The 19,591-nt window shown below is 39.4% G+C and overlaps 1 protein-coding gene across 1 annotated transcript in view; it reads left to right on the forward strand.

Annotated features, from left to right (window-relative positions):
• Positions 1–19,591, forward strand: part of LOC127648074 (rho GDP-dissociation inhibitor 1-like) — a 23,178-nt gene continuing 3,587 nt past the window's right edge. Inside the window, exons 1-5 of the mRNA XM_052132674.1 lie at positions 1–123; positions 12,976–13,171; positions 17,281–17,364; positions 18,409–18,485; positions 19,422–19,485. Coding sequence (XP_051988634.1) covers positions 12,985–13,171; positions 17,281–17,364; positions 18,409–18,485; positions 19,422–19,485 — 412 coding nt within the window. The 5' untranslated portion in view covers positions 1–123; positions 12,976–12,984. The remainder of the gene's footprint in view (positions 124–12,975; positions 13,172–17,280; positions 17,365–18,408; positions 18,486–19,421; positions 19,486–19,591) is intronic.

Below are 19,591 nucleotides of genomic sequence, written 5' to 3' on the forward strand. Positions count from 1 at the left end.
GCGCTTTCACAGTATTCCCGGAAGTGTGTCGCGATCTGGCATCGTCGCCGCTCCCTCGTCGCGCCATTGAGAAGTCAGGGAAGCTCTCACCAACCCATTGACTCCAATACCAGCAGGTCCACGGTAAGTTTCCACAACACAAACGTCTCGAACATCTCGCATACAGAAAATATCCAGCGGACCGACCGTTTCCCCCGGCTACTTTGACATCTCTCGCAGCTCGGCAGCTACAGCAGGTTGACACAAGACAGCAAGTTGCTGCCTGCATTTCCTGTCTGATCCGCGAACTACATTTACAGCCCTTTATAAACATGATAAATAATAATAAAAAAAAGAGAATACCTTAAATGTCTTATTTTATGACTCTGACTAGAGGGTATTGTTTCTCCAGTCCCATCCTGGCCACACCATTTGATTACCAGCGTGTGGCTCTGCTCCATCTAACAATAACCTTTTAAGAAGGATTTGGCATCTTTGTATTGCATTTTTGTTCTGTGTAGCCAATATGTGATTAAGCCATGAGGGGGTTGTTTTCTCAAAGAATCCGTTTCGATGTTTTTGATCTCGTTCATGGTAAAGTGACAATTTACCCCGTTTTGAAATAATTTTAAAGGCACAGTGCCGTTTCCCCCCTCAACCACTGCTTAGAAATAATAAAAAAATAAACACTATAATCCACTGGAATGTTTGACTTCATTAATTGATTTACTTTGCAGAGTTTTCGTGTAAATCCCGGCTAGTTGAATCGCGCCTGGCACTTCTACCTGAATCTGATGCATGGAGATTAATGTTTGTCTAGGCACAGACTGACTGTTTGGACGTATTTACATAACCATTTCATGTGTTTCGGATATGGTCGTATTTTAAGAAAGACTCCAGACGCTGTTCGTAAAACGACCTCACTAAAAAAACTATTAAGGCTAATTTACCATGGCGCGATGTAGTTTCTAGTTCCTTCTCTCTGGAGCGAGTTGACGATTCCTACTACGGTGAAGGGTTTTATCATGAATATTAATTACGTAACTTGACGTTCGCTCAGGATTAACTAACTGATTGGCTGAAAGGCAGAGACAGCTGGCGAATGAGCGTATTCTAATGTGGTGAAGAGCTGACTTTTGAATATTAATTAGGTCATGTGACAGTAAGCTGCCGCCTGTTTTCAAAGCGATAACCATGTTAATATTCATGAAGGAACACCTCACCTTAGTATGATTAGTAACTTGGGCTCTCGGGAGTCCGTCAGGGCGGTGTCTACAGGCCTCCTCAGCGTTTAAACTTAGTCCTTAATTGTGTTGAAAATAGCCTCATGGATTATTGTACATTTTGAGATTATTTGTCTCTAAGGTTAAATTCTTAAATCCATGCAGTTTAAAGCATGCTTCGGACCATCATTTACAACACGTCAAGTGAAATAACAAGAATAGTTTTAGGAGTGTTTTTTTTTTTTTTAATTAAGGAATGAGTAACTTGTAATAAAATGCTATTAAAGGGATTGTTCACCAAAAGGAAAAAAAAAAAAATATACAATTATCTAATTTACTCACCCTTTGCTATCCCAGATGTGTATGACTTTCTTCTGCAGAACACTAATGAAGATTTTTAAGAAGAATATTTCAGCTCTGTGGTCCCTATAATGTAAGTGAATGGTGACCAGAACTTTGAAGATCCAAAAGGCACACAATGGCAGCATGAAAGTAATCCATAAGACTCCAGTGGTTTAATCCATGTCTCCTGAAGTGATATGATAAGAGTGGGTGAGAAACTGATCAATATTTGATCTTTTTTGTAATTTGCTCTATAAATCTCCACCTTTGACCAGCGATCAATTTCGAATTTCACCAGACGGGTAGCTGAGAGAATGGTTTTTTGGGTAAACTCTCCCTTTAATGTTATGATTGTTTGCGAAATAATAAAAGTATGACGAATAAAAATTATGCAAAAAGGAAAAATTCAACCGCATAATTCAAAATGAAAGCTTATTTATTGGTAATGTTATTTATGATAAAAAAAATAAGCTTGCATTTGGAGTTGTGCAATTATATTTTCTCCTTTATATATTTGCCATAACGTGTACCTGTAAATTTTAGGCGTTTACTCAAGTGTCTTTCCAAAGATATAATAATTATTCACTTGTTGCACTTGTTTTAGTGATGTTTCTTTGGTTTGTGGCTAGGGCTGGGATAAACGATTCTTTTTTTAAACGATTAATCTAGCGATTTATTTTTTCGATGCATCGATTAATCTAACGATTCATTTTTTCAGTCCGATTCCATTAATCGACTTGTGACAACACCGGTAATACCGGTTTCATCGGGGGTGGGGGTGTATAAAATGAAAAAAAAAAAAAAAAAAACATTTGCCGGGAGTTTGATTGACTGGCGATCCGATCAATCAATCATAATACGCCATTTGTGTCCGACTAAGTAGTCAGGAGAGAGAAGATTAACGTCGGTGGATTTGAATTTGAATAATGATTGTAGGCTACTGTACTGACGTCTTTCCGCGGTTATAACAACAGTCCTTCTGATGTAGGCTACATTCATGTTTAGCCTATTTGATGCTATAAATTAACCAAGGAAAAGATGATTGGTTCACGAGCAGCTTTAACTGAGGCAATCTGTCACGACACATTAAAGAGCCACAAAATAGTAGGCCTATTTGTGGTTTAATTTTCTTTGAATGACCAAATTTGAAAGTTGAGACTTTATTAAATGTTACCTGCTTGGTCCTGTCTGTCAGCGCGTTGTCAGTGTCCTCTATGTATTTTTCACGCCATTCATAGCTATAAGCGCATTATTAATAGCTATAAGCGAAAACTTTAGGTGTCGACAACGTATTATAGCCTACTCCAACATCGAGTGCAAAGTGGGGAGTTGAAAAAAAACTTACGGTGCTCTGTCATCTGCAGCTGCAACCGGGTGGTGCCTCTTCAGATGCTGGTGCATTGCCGTGGTGCTAGAATGGAAGGCCATCTCCATTTTGCAAAGACGACATATCACGGAATTGTTTCCTTTTAAATTAAAGAATTCCCATACTTTAGAGGAACGAGTGCATGCCGCCTTGCACATCTGATAGTCTGAGGAGCCACTCGTGTTGCTACTACTCGCCTGCGCCGCCATCTTTGTTTTGGGTCCGACGAATCGACGCGCATATTTCGCGTCGACGTATTCGATGACGTCGACGCGTTGTCCCAGCCCTATTTGTGGCCAATAAGACATTCAAATATGAAGGGGGAAGGAAGTGACTCTGTCCTATATGCATGACCACAACTCAATAATTCAGCTCTGTTAGAGGAAACTGAAGTGAAAGCAGGTGGTGACCTGCTTTCTCCATACATTTGCCTGAAATAACAATATGAGATTTTTTTTGTGCATGTAGTGTTGTAACATTGCAGTATTCTGGATGCTTTTTTCAGTTGTGAAAATACATTATCTTAAATATGTTCATGTTTTTGTATAGTTTGACAAAGTATAAACTGAATATAGCCTGACACTGCAGTAGAGAGACATCAAAGAGGTTCTGCTTTTGAGATGCTACTTAAAGGTCACTTTAGATATGCCCATCATAGTGAAGATGGGACACTAATATACCCACCTTTGTAAGTGCTGCCATTGGTTCAGAAGCTGTCTAGTGTTGCCAGGTAGATTCAAAATGTTCAATGCAACAAGTAAAATACAGTAAAAAAATCTTGTTTAAAATAATCAAGGCATGTTTTCCACATTGTTTCACTAAATGAAGAAGGAAAATATTTTTTATATGCACAAATATAAAATACATGGCAAAACGTGGTAGGGATGGGCACGAGTGCTCATACTCTGGTGTTTGGAAGTGACAGCAATGATCGAATATGCAAGCGACGATCGATAATGAAAATGCGTGATGTGACTTGCCACTCAATTCGAAATTCAGTGACAGCAATACACAAATGTGTCAAAGAGGGCCCGTTTAATTTTGAGATTATTATGTTGTGATTTTCAGCTGTACCTTGATTGACAACAGAGATGTCTCATAGCAACCAAACTGTTAAACGATTCTGCAATGCTAGCGTTTGTTCTACAGGTTTACAAGAACCAAAAGAAAGTTTAATCCACCGTGTTTTGAACACCTGGTTCTGCAAATGTTTGTTATACAAGTTTAATTATCATGTAATCTATAAACCTTGACTCATTTATGTAAGTTATGTAATAAAAGTATCATTGACTCTCTAAATCTCCCTGGGTGCCAACATGTTTGCGTGACATTACATACCTGCATCTCTGCGAAATCGAATTAGTAAATTTCTGCACGAGTTTCCAAGTTGGAAGTCCAGCATAAAATAGCATTCCGTTGCACTTTTCCTGGTAGGAAGCAACAAGCTTCTGTCGGTTTTTCTATCTATTTTCACATTAAAATGGCGTATTAAAAACGTGATGGTTATGGCGTCTCTGGTCAAGTCAGCTGTGGGTTGATCACGCTTATTAAGATAATTATCTTAATCTGCACGGTAAGCCTCTAACAAGAACTGAATTAAATGTATTTATAATTTGCTAGGCCCTATATGTTCTCTTTAGAAATCTGAAATTATCTCCTCGAAGGTACTGAATCACTCGTTAAGAGGAATCAGAACTAGAATTGTTAAAAGGAGTCGGAACCGGAATAGTTAAATTTCTTCCAATTCCCATCCTTAATAATAATAATGAATATGCATTATCCCATGCAATGAAACAACACGATGCAATGCAGCAGCCAAATATGTCTGTCTGACTTGGAGTATGTGTACATAAACGTGTAGTTTTGTACTGATTTGTGGAAATGAAATAAACATCTGCAAATCTTATCGCCATTTGAATGAAGTTTAAAATAGAGATTTTGCCTTACTGTTTTTTTTTTTTAAGTCAACAACAACAAATGCTGTTGTTCGAGTGTGACTTGAATTTAACCTTGAAAGTTCCTTTAAGATAATCAACGTAATGTGGAAGAGATCTGGCAGAGAAAGTTGAAGAAACAGGAAGCAGAAAGAATGCAAAGATGCACCACCTTGAGCATGCATCCTCTCTTTTTTGTAGTATTTAAGGGGATTGGCTGTGCTTTCCACCCCCACCACACTGTTGGACCTTGCATGTTTATAACATGAGCCAGAGCTTGGAGGGGCTTCTTGAAGTGGGGTCTGATATGATCTATTCCTGGTCTCCTCTCTCACCTCTCTAATAGTTTATTCTATCTTCAAGGATCTTTCTCAGGTTTTCTACTGCAACAGGGCTTGAGTAACTATGGACACTTTAATGTTGGCTCGGGTTGCAATTCGAGAATCAGTTCTTATTCAGAACATTTTAAATAAAAAAAATCCTGGAACCAAATTGTTTTCTTGACATTCGAGTTGTTTCGTTGATGGACAGCTATGCCATTATTGAATCGTTATGGAACCCAAATTGTTATTGGAATCAGTATGGAACCGAAATTGTTATTTTAATTATGGAACTGGAATTGTTATTGGAGTCATGATACAAATCATTATAAAAACTGGATTCTTTATGGAAACCAATTTTTTATTGGAATCTTTATGGAACATGTATTGTTATCAGAATCGTTATAAAACCGGTAGTTTTATTTGAAACTTTATAGAACCCAAATTTGTATTGGAATCTCTCCTGATTCAGTGGACTATGTTGATAATGGAGTAAGTATTAAGCTTCATGTCTGTTCTAGGGAAGTCTCATCACTATCTGGGCATTTCCCTCTCAGAGTTGAACTGGCCAACACACCACTGGCCTCCTTTTACCCTCATGTCTTCTACTGCCTAGTGCTTTACATTCCTCATTGCCTGCTTTTGAACATAACCCTAAATCAGTTAATCGGCTTACTAGTTGATTTTGAAAAAAAATAGTTTTGCACATCCTAAATATACAGTGCATCTGGAAAGTATTCACAGCGCTTCACTTTTTCCACATTTTGTTATGTTACAGTCTTATTCCAAAATGGATTAAATTAATTATTTTCCTAAAAATTCTACAAACAATACCCCATAATGACAACGTGAAAGGAGTTTGTTTGAAATCTTTGCAAATTTATTTAAAAAAAAAAAAAAAGACAAAAAATCACATGTACATAAGTATTCACAGCCTTTGCTCAGTACTTTGTTGAAGCACCTTTGGCACCAATTACAGACTCAAGTCTTTTTTGTGTATGATGCTACAAGCTTGGCACACCTATTTTTGGGCAGTGTCTCCCATTCTTCTTTGCAGGACCTCTCAAGCTCCATCAAGTTGGATGGGGAACGTCAGTGCACAGCCATTTTCAGATCTCTCCAGAGATGTTCAAGTCTGGGCTCTGGCTAAGCCACTCAAGGACATTCACAGAGTTGTCCCGTAGCAAATCCTTTGTTTTCTTAGCTGTGTGCTTGTGGTCATTGTCCTGTTTGAAGATGAACCTTCGCTCCAGTCTGAGGTCCTGAGTGCTCTGGAGCAGGTTTTCATCAAGGATGTCTCTGTACATGGCTGCATTAATCTTTCCCTCGATCCTGACTAGTCTCCCAGTTCCTGTTGCTGAAAAACATCCCCACAGCATGATGCTGCCACCACCATGCTTCACTGTAGGGATGGTATTGGCCAGGTGATGAGTGCCTGGTTTCCTCCAGACATGACGCTTACCATTCAGGCCAAAGAGTTCAATCTTTGTTTCATCAGTCTAGAGAATTTAGTTTCTCATGGTCTGAGAGTCCTTCAGGTGCCTTTTGATAGGTGTGGGTGAGAAATTGACCAATATGAAGTAATTTTTGTATCATAAATTCTCATATCTGCCCACTAGGCCTATGCATGAATGTGAATCGCCAAAAACAGAAATTGATTGAAAAAGGACTTAAATACTGATCTGTTTCTCACCCACACCTATCAGATTGCTGCAAAAGATTTGAATTTAACCACCAGAGTCGTATGGATTACTTTTATGTTGCCCTTATGTGGATTTTGGAGCTTCAAAATTTTGGCACCCATTCACTTGCATTGAATAGACCTACAGAGATTTTGTATTATACTGAAGAAAGTCAAACACACCTGGGATGGCATGAGGATGAGAGAAGTGGGTGGGTAAACTAACCCTTAATAAAAGAGCCAGAGTGGCTTCAATTTCCATTTTAATTTCTGTTTTAAGCCAATTTCCCCAGAAGTGATTATTTCATTCTCTTAAACACATACGATTGAAGTTGTTTTATTCGCAAATTGTTTTTGTGATATACCGATTTTTTTCATAAATTAAACTCATTACTGGGAAGGAAACATGACAAAAGATGCTGTTCTAACACACCATGTTTTGAAAAAGATTCAAGAATAGCCTTTCCTGGAAAAGGATGGGAACCATTTTCAAGGAAAAGCCCGTTGGAAAAGAATGGAATGTTTATAGCAGAAGTTTTCCAGGGAGAGTCAAGGAAACGAACAAAGTGCCTCTTGCTTACATTGGAATTTTCCATCCACCTCGTATGTCACATGTGTGGTGTAGACTTGGGCTTCATGATGGTCAAACTGAACTGATTTACCTTGCTTTTATTCTACAACCTCTTTAACAGACCTGTCTGAGCTGAAGATTGTATTTAAAGAGCTAGGTTTATGTAAATGTAAGATGGTTTTAATGCTACCACCCAATAACATTGTCATTCACTGAAGTCTAAAGCCCTGATGTGTTGTGGTATGATTTCAAAGTGTTCCTATACTGACTCATCCCCTTTGTTTGTCCAGATCCCATGAAGACTGAACATAGTTACAGAGTAAATGTGCTTTAGTAATGCGCTGTTACCCACAGTTCCTGCGTTTTGCTGAACTGCGTCGTTCACACATGACCTGATAATTGAGAGACAATTCTTGCACAGTGTGGCTATTCAACCTAGCTTCAACTCAAGATAGACGTTAAAGGGATAGTTCACCCAAAAATGAAACCATATAGCACAACTGCATGGGCTGTACTATGTCATTGGACTTATCAAAATAGATGACAAGATACGTTTCTACAGCCCAATGGTCCGTTTGACAACTAAATATCCAGCAGTGTCTGTCATTATATTGTCTACTTTGCCAGATCATTTCATATGTTCAGAATCAAGCACACATCATAGATTGATCTGTATTTGAAAATGATTTCTCTTAACTCAGTTTAACTGGAATTTAGAGCACAGGGCCTTTAAAAACACTCCTTCCATGGAATGCAATGGGGGGATTTTTATTTATTTTCACACCTGTTCTATCCAAACTGCATGAGGTCCTATGCCTAATTCACAAATGGAAATTAACAGGCAACAGAGCGATGGATGTTCATGCTTTTTCAGTTAACATCTAGATGATTTAATATGTAATGACAGTGAAAGCACACTATAATAATGCAGTTTAATGCGAATGTCCATCTTAAGTGCGAGAGTGAATTTGCACTGCGAGAGAGAATTAGTTTACAATGGTCTAATTATAGAGATTAATGTAGCACTATATACACCAGCGCATAGATGCAGTCTCCTGATTCTTAAGACTCTTGCATAACAACATTAATATCCAGTGCTAGAAACGTCCATAGATTGGTATAGGTGGTTTGGGAGTTGATGAATTAGCATTTGATAAGTTTACTTTTTTGACATTTAGCTGAATCATTAGAAAGGATAAAGTTGCAGCTCACAGGCTGAACCACAATAGTTCACTAAAGTATGTCAGAGTAGTGGCATCAAGCCAAGCGTTATGATCTTCTCTTACTTATTCAGCTTTTGGTGGATTAGCAACATATCTAAGTGTATTGTAAACCTTAATTCCTTTAGATTTTTTTTTAATCATGACAAAACATGGATTCCAATTAATCCCTATTCCAATTAATGCCCTATTTACGCCTGCAGGTACGTCTTGCGCACGTGACACAAATTTCATCACCAGCACAGTATGCGCAAACTGTCAAATGATGGCATCTTGAACTTCACTATGTTGGTACATTTTTATAACGCATACACACAATCAATTATATTGTACAAGTTGTTCGCTCAGCCCTAGCAGATGGCATTTATTCATTTTAAACACAAAAAATTATGCTGTGAGCCGCACAGTCCATTCAGGTTGTACTGTGGAATACCTTGGTGTTGATCATTCAATTAACGAAACATAAAAAATTCACCTTTCCAGAAAATTTCCAGTGGCTAAAAAACATGGGTTGTGAATATTTAATTTGACCTTCATCCTAAATTAATAACAATTTTGTCATCATATACTCACCTCGTGGCAGTACATGTCTCGCACAAAGTACAGTACGTGATGCACATTTTGCCATCAGCACAGTATGCGTGGACTGTCCGTGTGCAGCATGGTTTTTCTAGACTTGTGGACAGTTTGTGTCTTTTCACGTTGTTGTTGCATGTCGCAAATATGAACACATCCATACGGGTTGTAAAACGTTCCTGAGCTTTTAGTTTCAATAAATTTGTCTTTGCCCAGTTTATAGCCTAAATTCAAAGTCACAATCTGTTTTATGCTCTCTTAATCTCAGGATATCTGAATCTCTTGTGTATGCGATTAGGTTTTTTAAGGGAAATCCTCTTTACCTGCACAGTTTGACATCCCATCACTCTTACTGACACAAATTTAGCACTAATCCTGATTTAATAATCTCATTAGGTTTATTGTTGCTCAGTAACGGGACAAATCTAGAGCTTTGTGACCCCTAGGCTAACAAGTTATTCAGGGTTCCTTAGCGATATTAGTACTGGATGATCCCTAATTAGGGTGGGTTTACCTAAGCACGACAACTGAAGACAGAAGTGGGTGGTGCAAATGTTAAGTGCACAAACTGGCTGTGAAAGCTCACTCTGCCTGGTTTTTAAAGGCCAGACACTTTGCCAAAGAAATCTGCTTTCTCTCAAAGCCTGCTTTATTTGAACGCTGCCTGTGTTTATGAAATAAATGACTTTGGCTATGTTTTGGAATGGAACACTAGTTTACAATTTATTGAATACTGCACAGTATATGCTGTATGACATTCATCCATTTTTAAGTGCATCTTAAGTGTCCAAATACTTTTTGGGGCCACTTTACCAAATATTCTTGCATCCCTAGATTATATAGCTAGTATGATTGTATTCTATTTCGAACATGGCATTCGTTACAATGATGTTTATTGGCTAAGCCATTACGCTCAGCTGTGTGAAATTACCCTACACTCCCTCCAGCGTATTAACAACATGGGGATGACTGCCAAAATTCTAACAATGTTTGTACTGGTTTAGTCTGTTAGCAGCGAATCTTAGGGGCCGATGTCATCTGAGCATGAAAGGTTTCATTTGAACGGGGCTTGCGGTGGGTTCTTGTTGTCATGTTTCACTGATTCTTCAGCAGAAACAGATTGTAGTTATGTTTTCAGTCAGTCCTAATTAGTTCTAACTTTGGCCACTCCAGAAGGAAAATGAGCTGCTTTATATTATGCACCAGCATTTTGTTACTCTGGTTACTTAACCCATATAGCATCTTGACTAGGGATGGCAGTTTTCGGAATTATCACAGTCGACCGTCATTTCAAATGATCAACTAACCATTGAATTAATAGCACAGATATACTTAAGAATTGGAGGATTTGTATTTTCCTCTTAATACATTTCAGCCATCTGTTATTTAAAACGAAGTATTAAACGACAAAAGGATGTTCACCCAAAAAATTTTATTCACCATCATGCCATCTCAAACTCGTATGACTTTCTTTGTTCTGCGGAACACAAACAAAGATTTTTTTTGAAGGATTTCTTCTTTTTTTGTGTGTGTAGATACAATATAATGGGGTGCTTCTCTTTCAAACACCAAAAAGATTATAAAGGTAGCATAAAAGTAATCCATATGACAGTGGTTTAATCAAAGGCTTCACAAGCAACATGATGGTTTTGGGGGAGAAAGCAACAATTTTAGTCCTTTTTCACCAAAAAATCTTCACTTTTGCCTATGCACGTTCATGAGAGAAGCTCGTTTGCGTGTTCTTTTGGTTGATGCATGCGCGTTTGCTTGTTCTTGCAAGAGCTGATGTTTGCACAATACAACCGAAAGTTTCTCCTTAATACTTTTCAGCAAATTGTCATTTTAAAATGAACTGTTAATGAATCAATAAATGGTTAATGTTAATAGCACAAATTGAAATAAATTCAAGGATTGTTATTTCCCTATTTTAGGCCCTAATGCATTCAGGGTTTGTATCGTATGAATTTAATTAAATAAGTACTTTTTAATAAAGATTTATTGGAAATTTGGTTTTAAGAATCTAATGGGAAGATTGACTGAGAATATTAAAAACTCAAAGTTACACTTGTATCCCAGACACAATGCGACAAGATTTCAGCGACAAGCTAACAGTCCATCAACTGTTAAAGCCAAATTGCAACGTGGCACATGCACAGCCACTCAACCATAATGAGTGCCATTTTGGGCCAATAAGAGTTAATAGTGGGTGGGGCTACCAAGCAGGACACCATTGAAATCAAAGGGATCAATATAATGTCCTGCTGGTTATGACAACAACTCTTAACACGAGAAAGGGCTTTTATTGTTTTATTTTTGGATCCCTTGGTGTGAACATTAGTGCATGTCTACATATCAACTTCGATATTTCCTATTTAAATTAACTTACCTACAGCTAAGTGATTATAGGAACGTGGCCCATCTCTTTTTCTCAACCCTCTAAACCCCAAACTTAAAACATGCATGATGGACCAATGTGCCAAAACTGTTGAAGAGTGGCCTATTTCACTGCCATGGGAGTGCAGAACCCCTGAGTGGAAAAAGCAGTGCAGTGTTATCTAATTTTCTGCTTGGCATCATCCAACACATCCACTGCCAAGACAAAAACCACTTTTAAAAGGCAATGATGACTTTGAAGACTTTGCTGAAACATTGCACCGCTTTATTGATTAGGTTTGGTCATTTTATATTTGGCCTTTTTGCCATTTTTACAAGATGGGAGAGAAGGGAGACTAGATATGGAAATGACACGAGCCGGACTTACAATCCCCCAAGTAAGCGACACTGCACAACAAGCCCTTGCAGCACCCAGCTGGCCACATTTGTTGGGTGTGATTTGCTGGTTTAATGCACTAGTAATGCAGGCTTAAAGATGGGAGACGCTTTGGTGTCTTCTGATGTGTTATGCAAACAACATCTTTCTTCAATATACAAGATCAAAAAGCTGTTCTAGTACACTAAGCTAAAAAAACATTCACTTAAATTTTTAAAGAGTGTCAGAGCCTATTTTGTATACTGTTGAGGGCCCTACTACTTCCGTGATGCAGTAAACGTGGACGAAATCACACAATCAAGTGAAATTAAGAGCAAACCATGTTCAACACTGGTAACTACATTTGCGTCATTTGTTTGATGGCTCAGATGTATGCTCAATTTTTTGTTTTGACCAAAGTTCTTCATAGATCTAGCCTCTTAAATTTGCTCTCAAAGTGCACCAGATTGATGCATTTAACTTCAAAATGTAAAACAAAAATCTTATGGGGAAGCATGCCCCTGGATCCCCCTAGAGGGTCTGAGGCCCACCCACCACAGTCTCACAAAATCCTGTGGGAAACACTGGTGTGGTAGGGAAGATAAGGATCTTCGATAATAATGCTCCTAATAGAGTGCAACAGTTCCTGATCTTGTTTCCGGAAGTATTTTTCACAATACGTTTATTTATTTAATTGTTTTCATAGGGATTTCAAAAAATTCTTCATAAAAGTTGTAAGCCATGAATCAAACCAACCTGCTCCGAGGTGAATCGTGACATTATAAACTTTGATTTAAAGCCAAAAGTATTTGAAAATCAGACAAAAAGGTAAAAAGTAGAAGACTGCCTACTTTACCAAACCCTAAGTCTGAGTGATCATAAACTTTGAGGAACTGATGGCGGTCAGATCTACATTGCAATCAACATATGGGTTACGTTTGTAGAGGATGGTGCAGGTTATAAATATTTGATGCCTTTTTTCCTAAATCTCTGTGTTTGTGTGTTGTCCTGCAGCAGTCAGTCATGGCCGAGCAGGAGCCCACCCCAGAGCAGCTAGCTGCCATTGCTGCAGAGAATGAAGTGAGCGAGGTGGTCAACTACAAACCGCCTGCCCAGAAGAGCCTTCAGGAGATCCAGGAGCTTGACAAAGATGACGAAAGCCTGCGCAAGTACAAGGAGGCACTGCTGGGCTCTGTCGATGTGGCCATAGGTGTGTGTGCCACCTCATTGTACACACTCGCCTCGCTCTGACCTAGTTTTGACAGATTTTTTTATGCACACACACACACATACTGAGCAGGTCTTGGTGTAACTTCCTAAACAAGCTTCTGCGCTCCTCTTTCAACAAACTTTGATATTCAGCTTATTTGATGAGTGTGTCTTGGCATATAATAGAACTCTAGTGTCTGTCTGTCTGTTTGTCTCAATTCAAGAGGCTGGGTTGGCGTTTATGCTCCCTTGCAAAATGTGCTCAAGTAAGCTAGGTGGCAAAATTAATAATATTTTATTTGACACCATGATTTGTCAATTTCCAATTTTACCAGCCATTTTGGTTTTTACCGTTATACGGTTAAAATAAAGAAGAATGTAAAATGTCATTTAAAGGGATATTGCACCCAAAAATAAAAACTCGCTTTATTTACTCACACTCATGCCAACCTAGATGTGTATGACTTTCTTCTGCAGAATACAAATGAAGATTTTTAGAAGAATACTTCAGCTCTTTAGGTCCATGCAATGCCAGTGAATGGGTGCCAAATTTTTGAAGCTCCAAAATCCAGTCATCATAAAAGAAATCCAAACGACTCCAGTGCATGCACGCCAAGACTGCTATGAGATATTGGATAATTTCTGTTTAGGAGTTTAGACCCATTAAGATGTCTTTTAATTCATTCAGACTGAAGTTCTACAAATGCAGGTGTCTCCTGATCTCATCCACGTGGTCCTGCCATGCAAATCCACTGTTGTTTCCAGTTACATCGTAGTCTTGCATTTTTTAGCAAAATCAATGGTGTGTGTGTGTGTTAAAGCAGTGTTTCTCAACTGGTGGGTCGTAGTTCAATTCGGACTGGGTCACGGACAGCAGGGAAAGAACAATGCCATGGTTCTCCCATTGAAGATATTTCGGCGGCCGCCAAAGTGATGGACTATTTAGGACTGCCGAGGCAGATTTAATGATAATCTTGTTATCAGCTAAATGCTTCTCATCTGCACTTTCACACGAGTGTAACGGAACCAGCTCGCGATCATGATCTGCTCTGGTCTGTGGTGCGCGCGTGCAACATCCAGGCTTCGCTTGAGCGCAGACCTCAAAACTGATGTGACCCATTTCAATTCAAGCGAGACTTTTTCTCATACCGTTGCAACCCTAGTACAGGATGGCAACAACAACTGCCCGAGTTACACCAGTAATGCACAATCCCTCCATCAGTGCTCAGACTGTCCGCAGTAGGCTGAGAGAGGCTGGTTTGAGGGCTTGTAGGCCTGTTGTAAGGCAGGTCCTTACCAGACATCACCGGAAACAATGTCGCCTATGGGAACAAACTTCCCACCTTCGCTGGATCAGACAGGACTGGAAAAAAGTGCTCTTCACTGATGAGTTGCGATTTTGTCTCACCAGGGGTGATGGACAGAATTGTGTTTATCGTCGAAGGAATGAGCGTTACACCGAGGCTGTACTCTGGAGCGGGATCGATTTGGAGTTGGAGGGTCCGTCATAGTCTGGGGCGGTGTGTCACAGCATCATCGGACTGAGCTTGTTGTCATTACAGGGAAGACATCCTCCTCCCTCATGTGGTACCCTTCCTACAGGCTCATCCTGACGTGACCGTCCAGCATGACAATGCCACCAGCCGTACTCCTCGTTCTGTGTGTGATTTCCTGCAAGACAGGAATGTCAGTGTTCTGCCATGGCCAGCAAAGAGCCCGGATCTCAATCCCATTGACCACGTCTGGGACCTGTTGGATCGGAGGGTGAGGGCAAGGGCCATTCCCCCTGCAAATGTCTGGGAACATGCAAGTGCCTTGGTGTAAGAGTGGGGTAACAACTCACAGCAAAAACTGGCAAATCTGGTCAGTCCATGAGGAGGAGATGCACTGCAGTACTTAATACAGATGGTGGCCACACCAGATACTGACTGTTACTTTTGTGTCAGGGACACATTATTCAATTTCTGTTAGTTACATACAGAATTTGATGTGTATGGTTTTAATCATATATTTTATTGGTTACAATATGAAAAAGTACCTCCTACTGAAAAATCGACCTATTTGCTTACCTGACTGTCCAAGAGAATTGGCAATTTCTCTCCAACTCTTCTCTTTCTCCACCCGGTTGAGGTCCAGTTCAGATGAAACATCAAACAGGCACTGGTGCTCCTGCCAATGTTCCACAAATTTTTCCTCCATTTCTTCGGTCCAATGAGACTTTCTTGATATCACAGCCATGCTAGTTGATGTTCTGTTGCTGGTGCATCAGGACTCCTCCCACTGAAACTTCCTGTGCCCCATTTCTTGCGCTCGCAGTGTTGTATTCAGTCAAAACATATTTCACACTGCACGATTTCAAATCTCAGCCAAGTCCAGATATTTAACCATTCTAGATATCTCGCTGACATCAGCGATGAGCCGGCAGTTCTCTCAAATTGTATCTTTGATAGTTCATACATTGCGATCATCGCTCACAAGAGCGAGCTCCGATTTGCCCACGATTTCAGGCTTTTGTCGGCCATCTCCACAAAACTGCCGGCGAGCAATAATCGGGCTTAAAATCGTGTAAACTCAGCATTAGTTGTTGAATCTTTTAATGTTCATACAAATATTTACACATGTTACATTTGCTGAAAGTAAAAGCAGTTGAAATTGACAGGATGTTTATATAATATATATATATATATATATATATATATATATATATATATATATATATATATATATATATATATATATATATATATATATATATATACACTCACCTAAAGGATTATTAGGAACACCATACTAATACTGTGTTTGACCCCTTTCAGCCTTCAGAACTGCCTTAATTCTACGTGGCATTGATTCAACAAGGTGCTGAAAGCATTCTTTAGAAATGTTGGCCCATATTGATAGGATAGCATCTTGCAGTTGATGGAGATTTGTGGGATGCACATCCAGGGCACGAAGCTCCCGTTCCACCACATCCCAAAGATGCTCTATTGGGTTGAGATCTGGTGACTGTGGGGGCCATTTTAGTACAGTGAACTCATTGTCATGTTCAAGAAACCAATTTGAAATGATTCGAGCTTTGTGACATGGTGCATTATCCTGCTGGAAGTAGCCATCAGAGGATGGGTACATGGTGGCCATAAAGGGATGGACATGGTCAGAAACAATGCTCAGGTAGGCCGTGGCATTTAAACGATGCCTAATTGGCACTAAGGGGCCTAAACTGTGCCAAGAAAACATCCATTACACCACCACCACCAGACTACACAGTGGTAACAAGGCATGATGGATCCATGTTCTCATTCTGTTTACGCCAAATTCTGACTCTACCATCTGAATGTCTCAACAGAAATCGAGACTTATCAGACCAGGCAACATTTTTCCAGTCTTCAACTGTCCAATTTTGATGAGCTCTTGCAAATTGTAGCCTCTTTTTCCTATTTGTAGTGGAGATGAGTGGTACCCGGTGGGGTCTTCTGCTGTTGTAGCCCATCCGCCTCAAGTTTGTGCGTGTTGTGGCTTCACAAATGCTTTGCTGCATACCTCGGTTGTAACGAGTGGTTATTTCAGGCAAAGTTGCTCTTCTATCAGCTTGAATCAGTCGGCCCATTCTCCTCTGACCTCTAGCATCAACAAGGCATTTTCAGCCCACAGGACTGCCGCATACTGGATGTTTTTCCCTTTTCACACCATTCTTTGTAAACCCTAGAAATGGTTGTGCGTGAAAATCCCAGTAACTGAGCAGATTGTGAAATACTCAGACCGGCCCGTCTGGCACCAACAACCATGCCACGCTCAAAATTGCTTAAATCACCTTTCTTTCCCATTCTGACATTCAGTTTGGAGTTCAGGAGATTGTCTTGACCAGGACCACACCCCTAAATGCATTGAAGCAACTGCCATGTGATTGGTTGATTAGATAATTGCATTAATGAGAAATTGAACAGGTGTTCCTAATAATCCTTTAGGTGAGTGTGTGTGTGTGTGTGTGTGTATGTATGTATATATATATGTATATAAGAAAAATCATAGCCTTCATTCAAGCCATGTCATTATGTCAACATGTAATGCATTTGCAACATTCTCGTGTTTTTTTTTTTTGTTGCCTGTCAGATCCCAACGCTCCCAACGTTCAGGTGACACGGCTAACTCTTATGTGCGAGACAGCCCCTTCCCCGCTGACCCTTGACCTTGAAGGTAAGTAGACCTAGCACTATTGTGAGTTCTTGAGTTGTTAAAATGTTCTGCAAGTAAAAACTAATATTAGAACACGGTTTAAAATTCCAGTTTGAATAAAAGGGAAGATCAATCAACAGTAATGATACACCTATATATATATCATCTTGGTTGATTTAATCGGTCCAAATTTGGCCATCTTGAGATAGTTGGCATTGGTTGAGTGTCTGATTGGCCAATTCATTTCCAAAAAATGCTGACTGCACTCTAGATATTGGCATTGGCAATTAAAAAGTCCTTATTGGTCCACCGCTAATCGACAACATCTGAGGCATCTTTATAGTAATGCATTTCTAATGAAAGTGTATGGGGCAAATGTGTGCATCAAAGCGAAAGAATTTCAAAAACCGATTTCAGATCTATAGTCATAACTCTGGAGCATTTATATACCCTACCATCATATATCTTATAAACATTTGGGTCAGAAACAGTCTAGTTGAACTTTACTATGGCGGTAACAAACCTCCATTCTCAAGGTCATGGCTTGCATAACTTGTGCCATAATACCGGTTGCGGTGTTATTCTGGTATTCTGGTAAATTGCTATATTGATTTTAACTTGATCAACAATATCTAAGGTTGCATAGCTAAAAGATTATGTATTCATGTACCTGCATAGAGCATTTTTCATCCTCTGCCTGTGATGTTGTAACATTAAATTGAACAGTTTGTGGTCCTTTCTTTGGCCTAAATTCATGATGTTATTAACGAGCGTTATATGTTAGCTAATGAGACAACACTTTTGTTGAGATGTAATCTTATCCTCAATTGACCCAGAAAAATCACAACAGCCTGAAGTGCAGCTCTGAGTGAAACGGCAATTAAGAGAGACAGACAGAAAGAGGATATATGCATCATGCAGCTATCTGATGGGAACATGTTTTAACTGCACTCAGCTGCCATTCAGACTAAAACCTGTTCTTACATGACCTCAAAATTATAAAGTTCAATGCATGTTTTGGTAGATGTGCTAACGTGTGTGATTGTATGTTTGTTATATCCTCAGGAGATCTGGAGTCCTATAAGAAGCAGTCGTTTGTTCTAAAGGAGGGAGTGGAGTACAGGATAAAAATCAACTTCAAGGTTAATTTACTACCAATCTGAATCCTGTCATTAAATTTGTGTGAATGAAATACAATTAGAGATATTTGAACACACTGGTTGTTAGGGGGTGGCCAATAAGACCTAAATGACAAGACTAATTTATCATGGAATACTTTTATTTGGGGGGAGGGGAGAGGAATAAAAAATGTTTTTTTTCTCCCCAATATGGAATGCCCAATTCCCAATGTGCTCCAAATCCTCGTGGTGGCATAGTGACTTGCCTCAATCCGGGTGGCGGAGGACAAATCTCAGTTGCCTCTGCTTCTGAGACCGTCAATCCACACATCTTATCACGTGGCTTGTTGAGCGTGTTACTGTGGAGACGTATGGCGCGTGTGAAGGCCCATGCTATTCTCCACGGCATCCACGTACAACTCTCCACTCGCCCCACCGAGAGCGAGAACCACATTATAGCGACCAAGAGGAGGTTAACTCAACGTGACTCTACCCACCCTAGCAACTGGTCCAATTTAGTTGCATAGGAGACATGGCTGGAGTCACTCAGTACACCCTGGATTCGAACTTTCAACTCCAGATGTGGTAGTCAGTGTCTTTACTTGCTGAGCTACCCAGGCCCCCCGTGAATACTTTTTAATACTATTTTTGGAAAATCTATTTAATTCAAGCTACAGTACTTCCATCTCATTTTATATTTTCTCTTTGTATTTGGAACTTGATGGATGTCAACCAAAAATATATTATTCAGTATGCAATACAATGTGCGCAAACATGTTGCTCTGAACCTCTAACCGTTAATCTGTTCCATCATTTCTAAAAATCCCTTGTCTTTATCAGTCAATGGGCTGTTGTGTTCATTAAGACTCTGATTAGAGTTGTATTGTGTCATGAACTCTTGACGTCACCTCTGATTGGTCCTTCACAAACTGATGTAGATTTGTATGTGTCCATTTAAAGGTAAACAAGGATATTGTCTCGGGATTGAAGTATGTACAGCAGACCTTTAGGAAAGGGGTGAAGAGTAAGTATGCTTTTCTAATACAAAATACGAAGACTTTGTCTTTCATACACTAGAATGAAAATGCATGAATAATATAAGGGTGAATCTCGCAAGAACACGCATTTCA

This window comes from Xyrauchen texanus, chromosome 8, assembly GCF_025860055.1.
Source record: "Xyrauchen texanus isolate HMW12.3.18 chromosome 8, RBS_HiC_50CHRs, whole genome shotgun sequence".
NCBI classification, from domain to species: Eukaryota; Metazoa; Chordata; class Actinopteri; order Cypriniformes; family Catostomidae; genus Xyrauchen; species Xyrauchen texanus.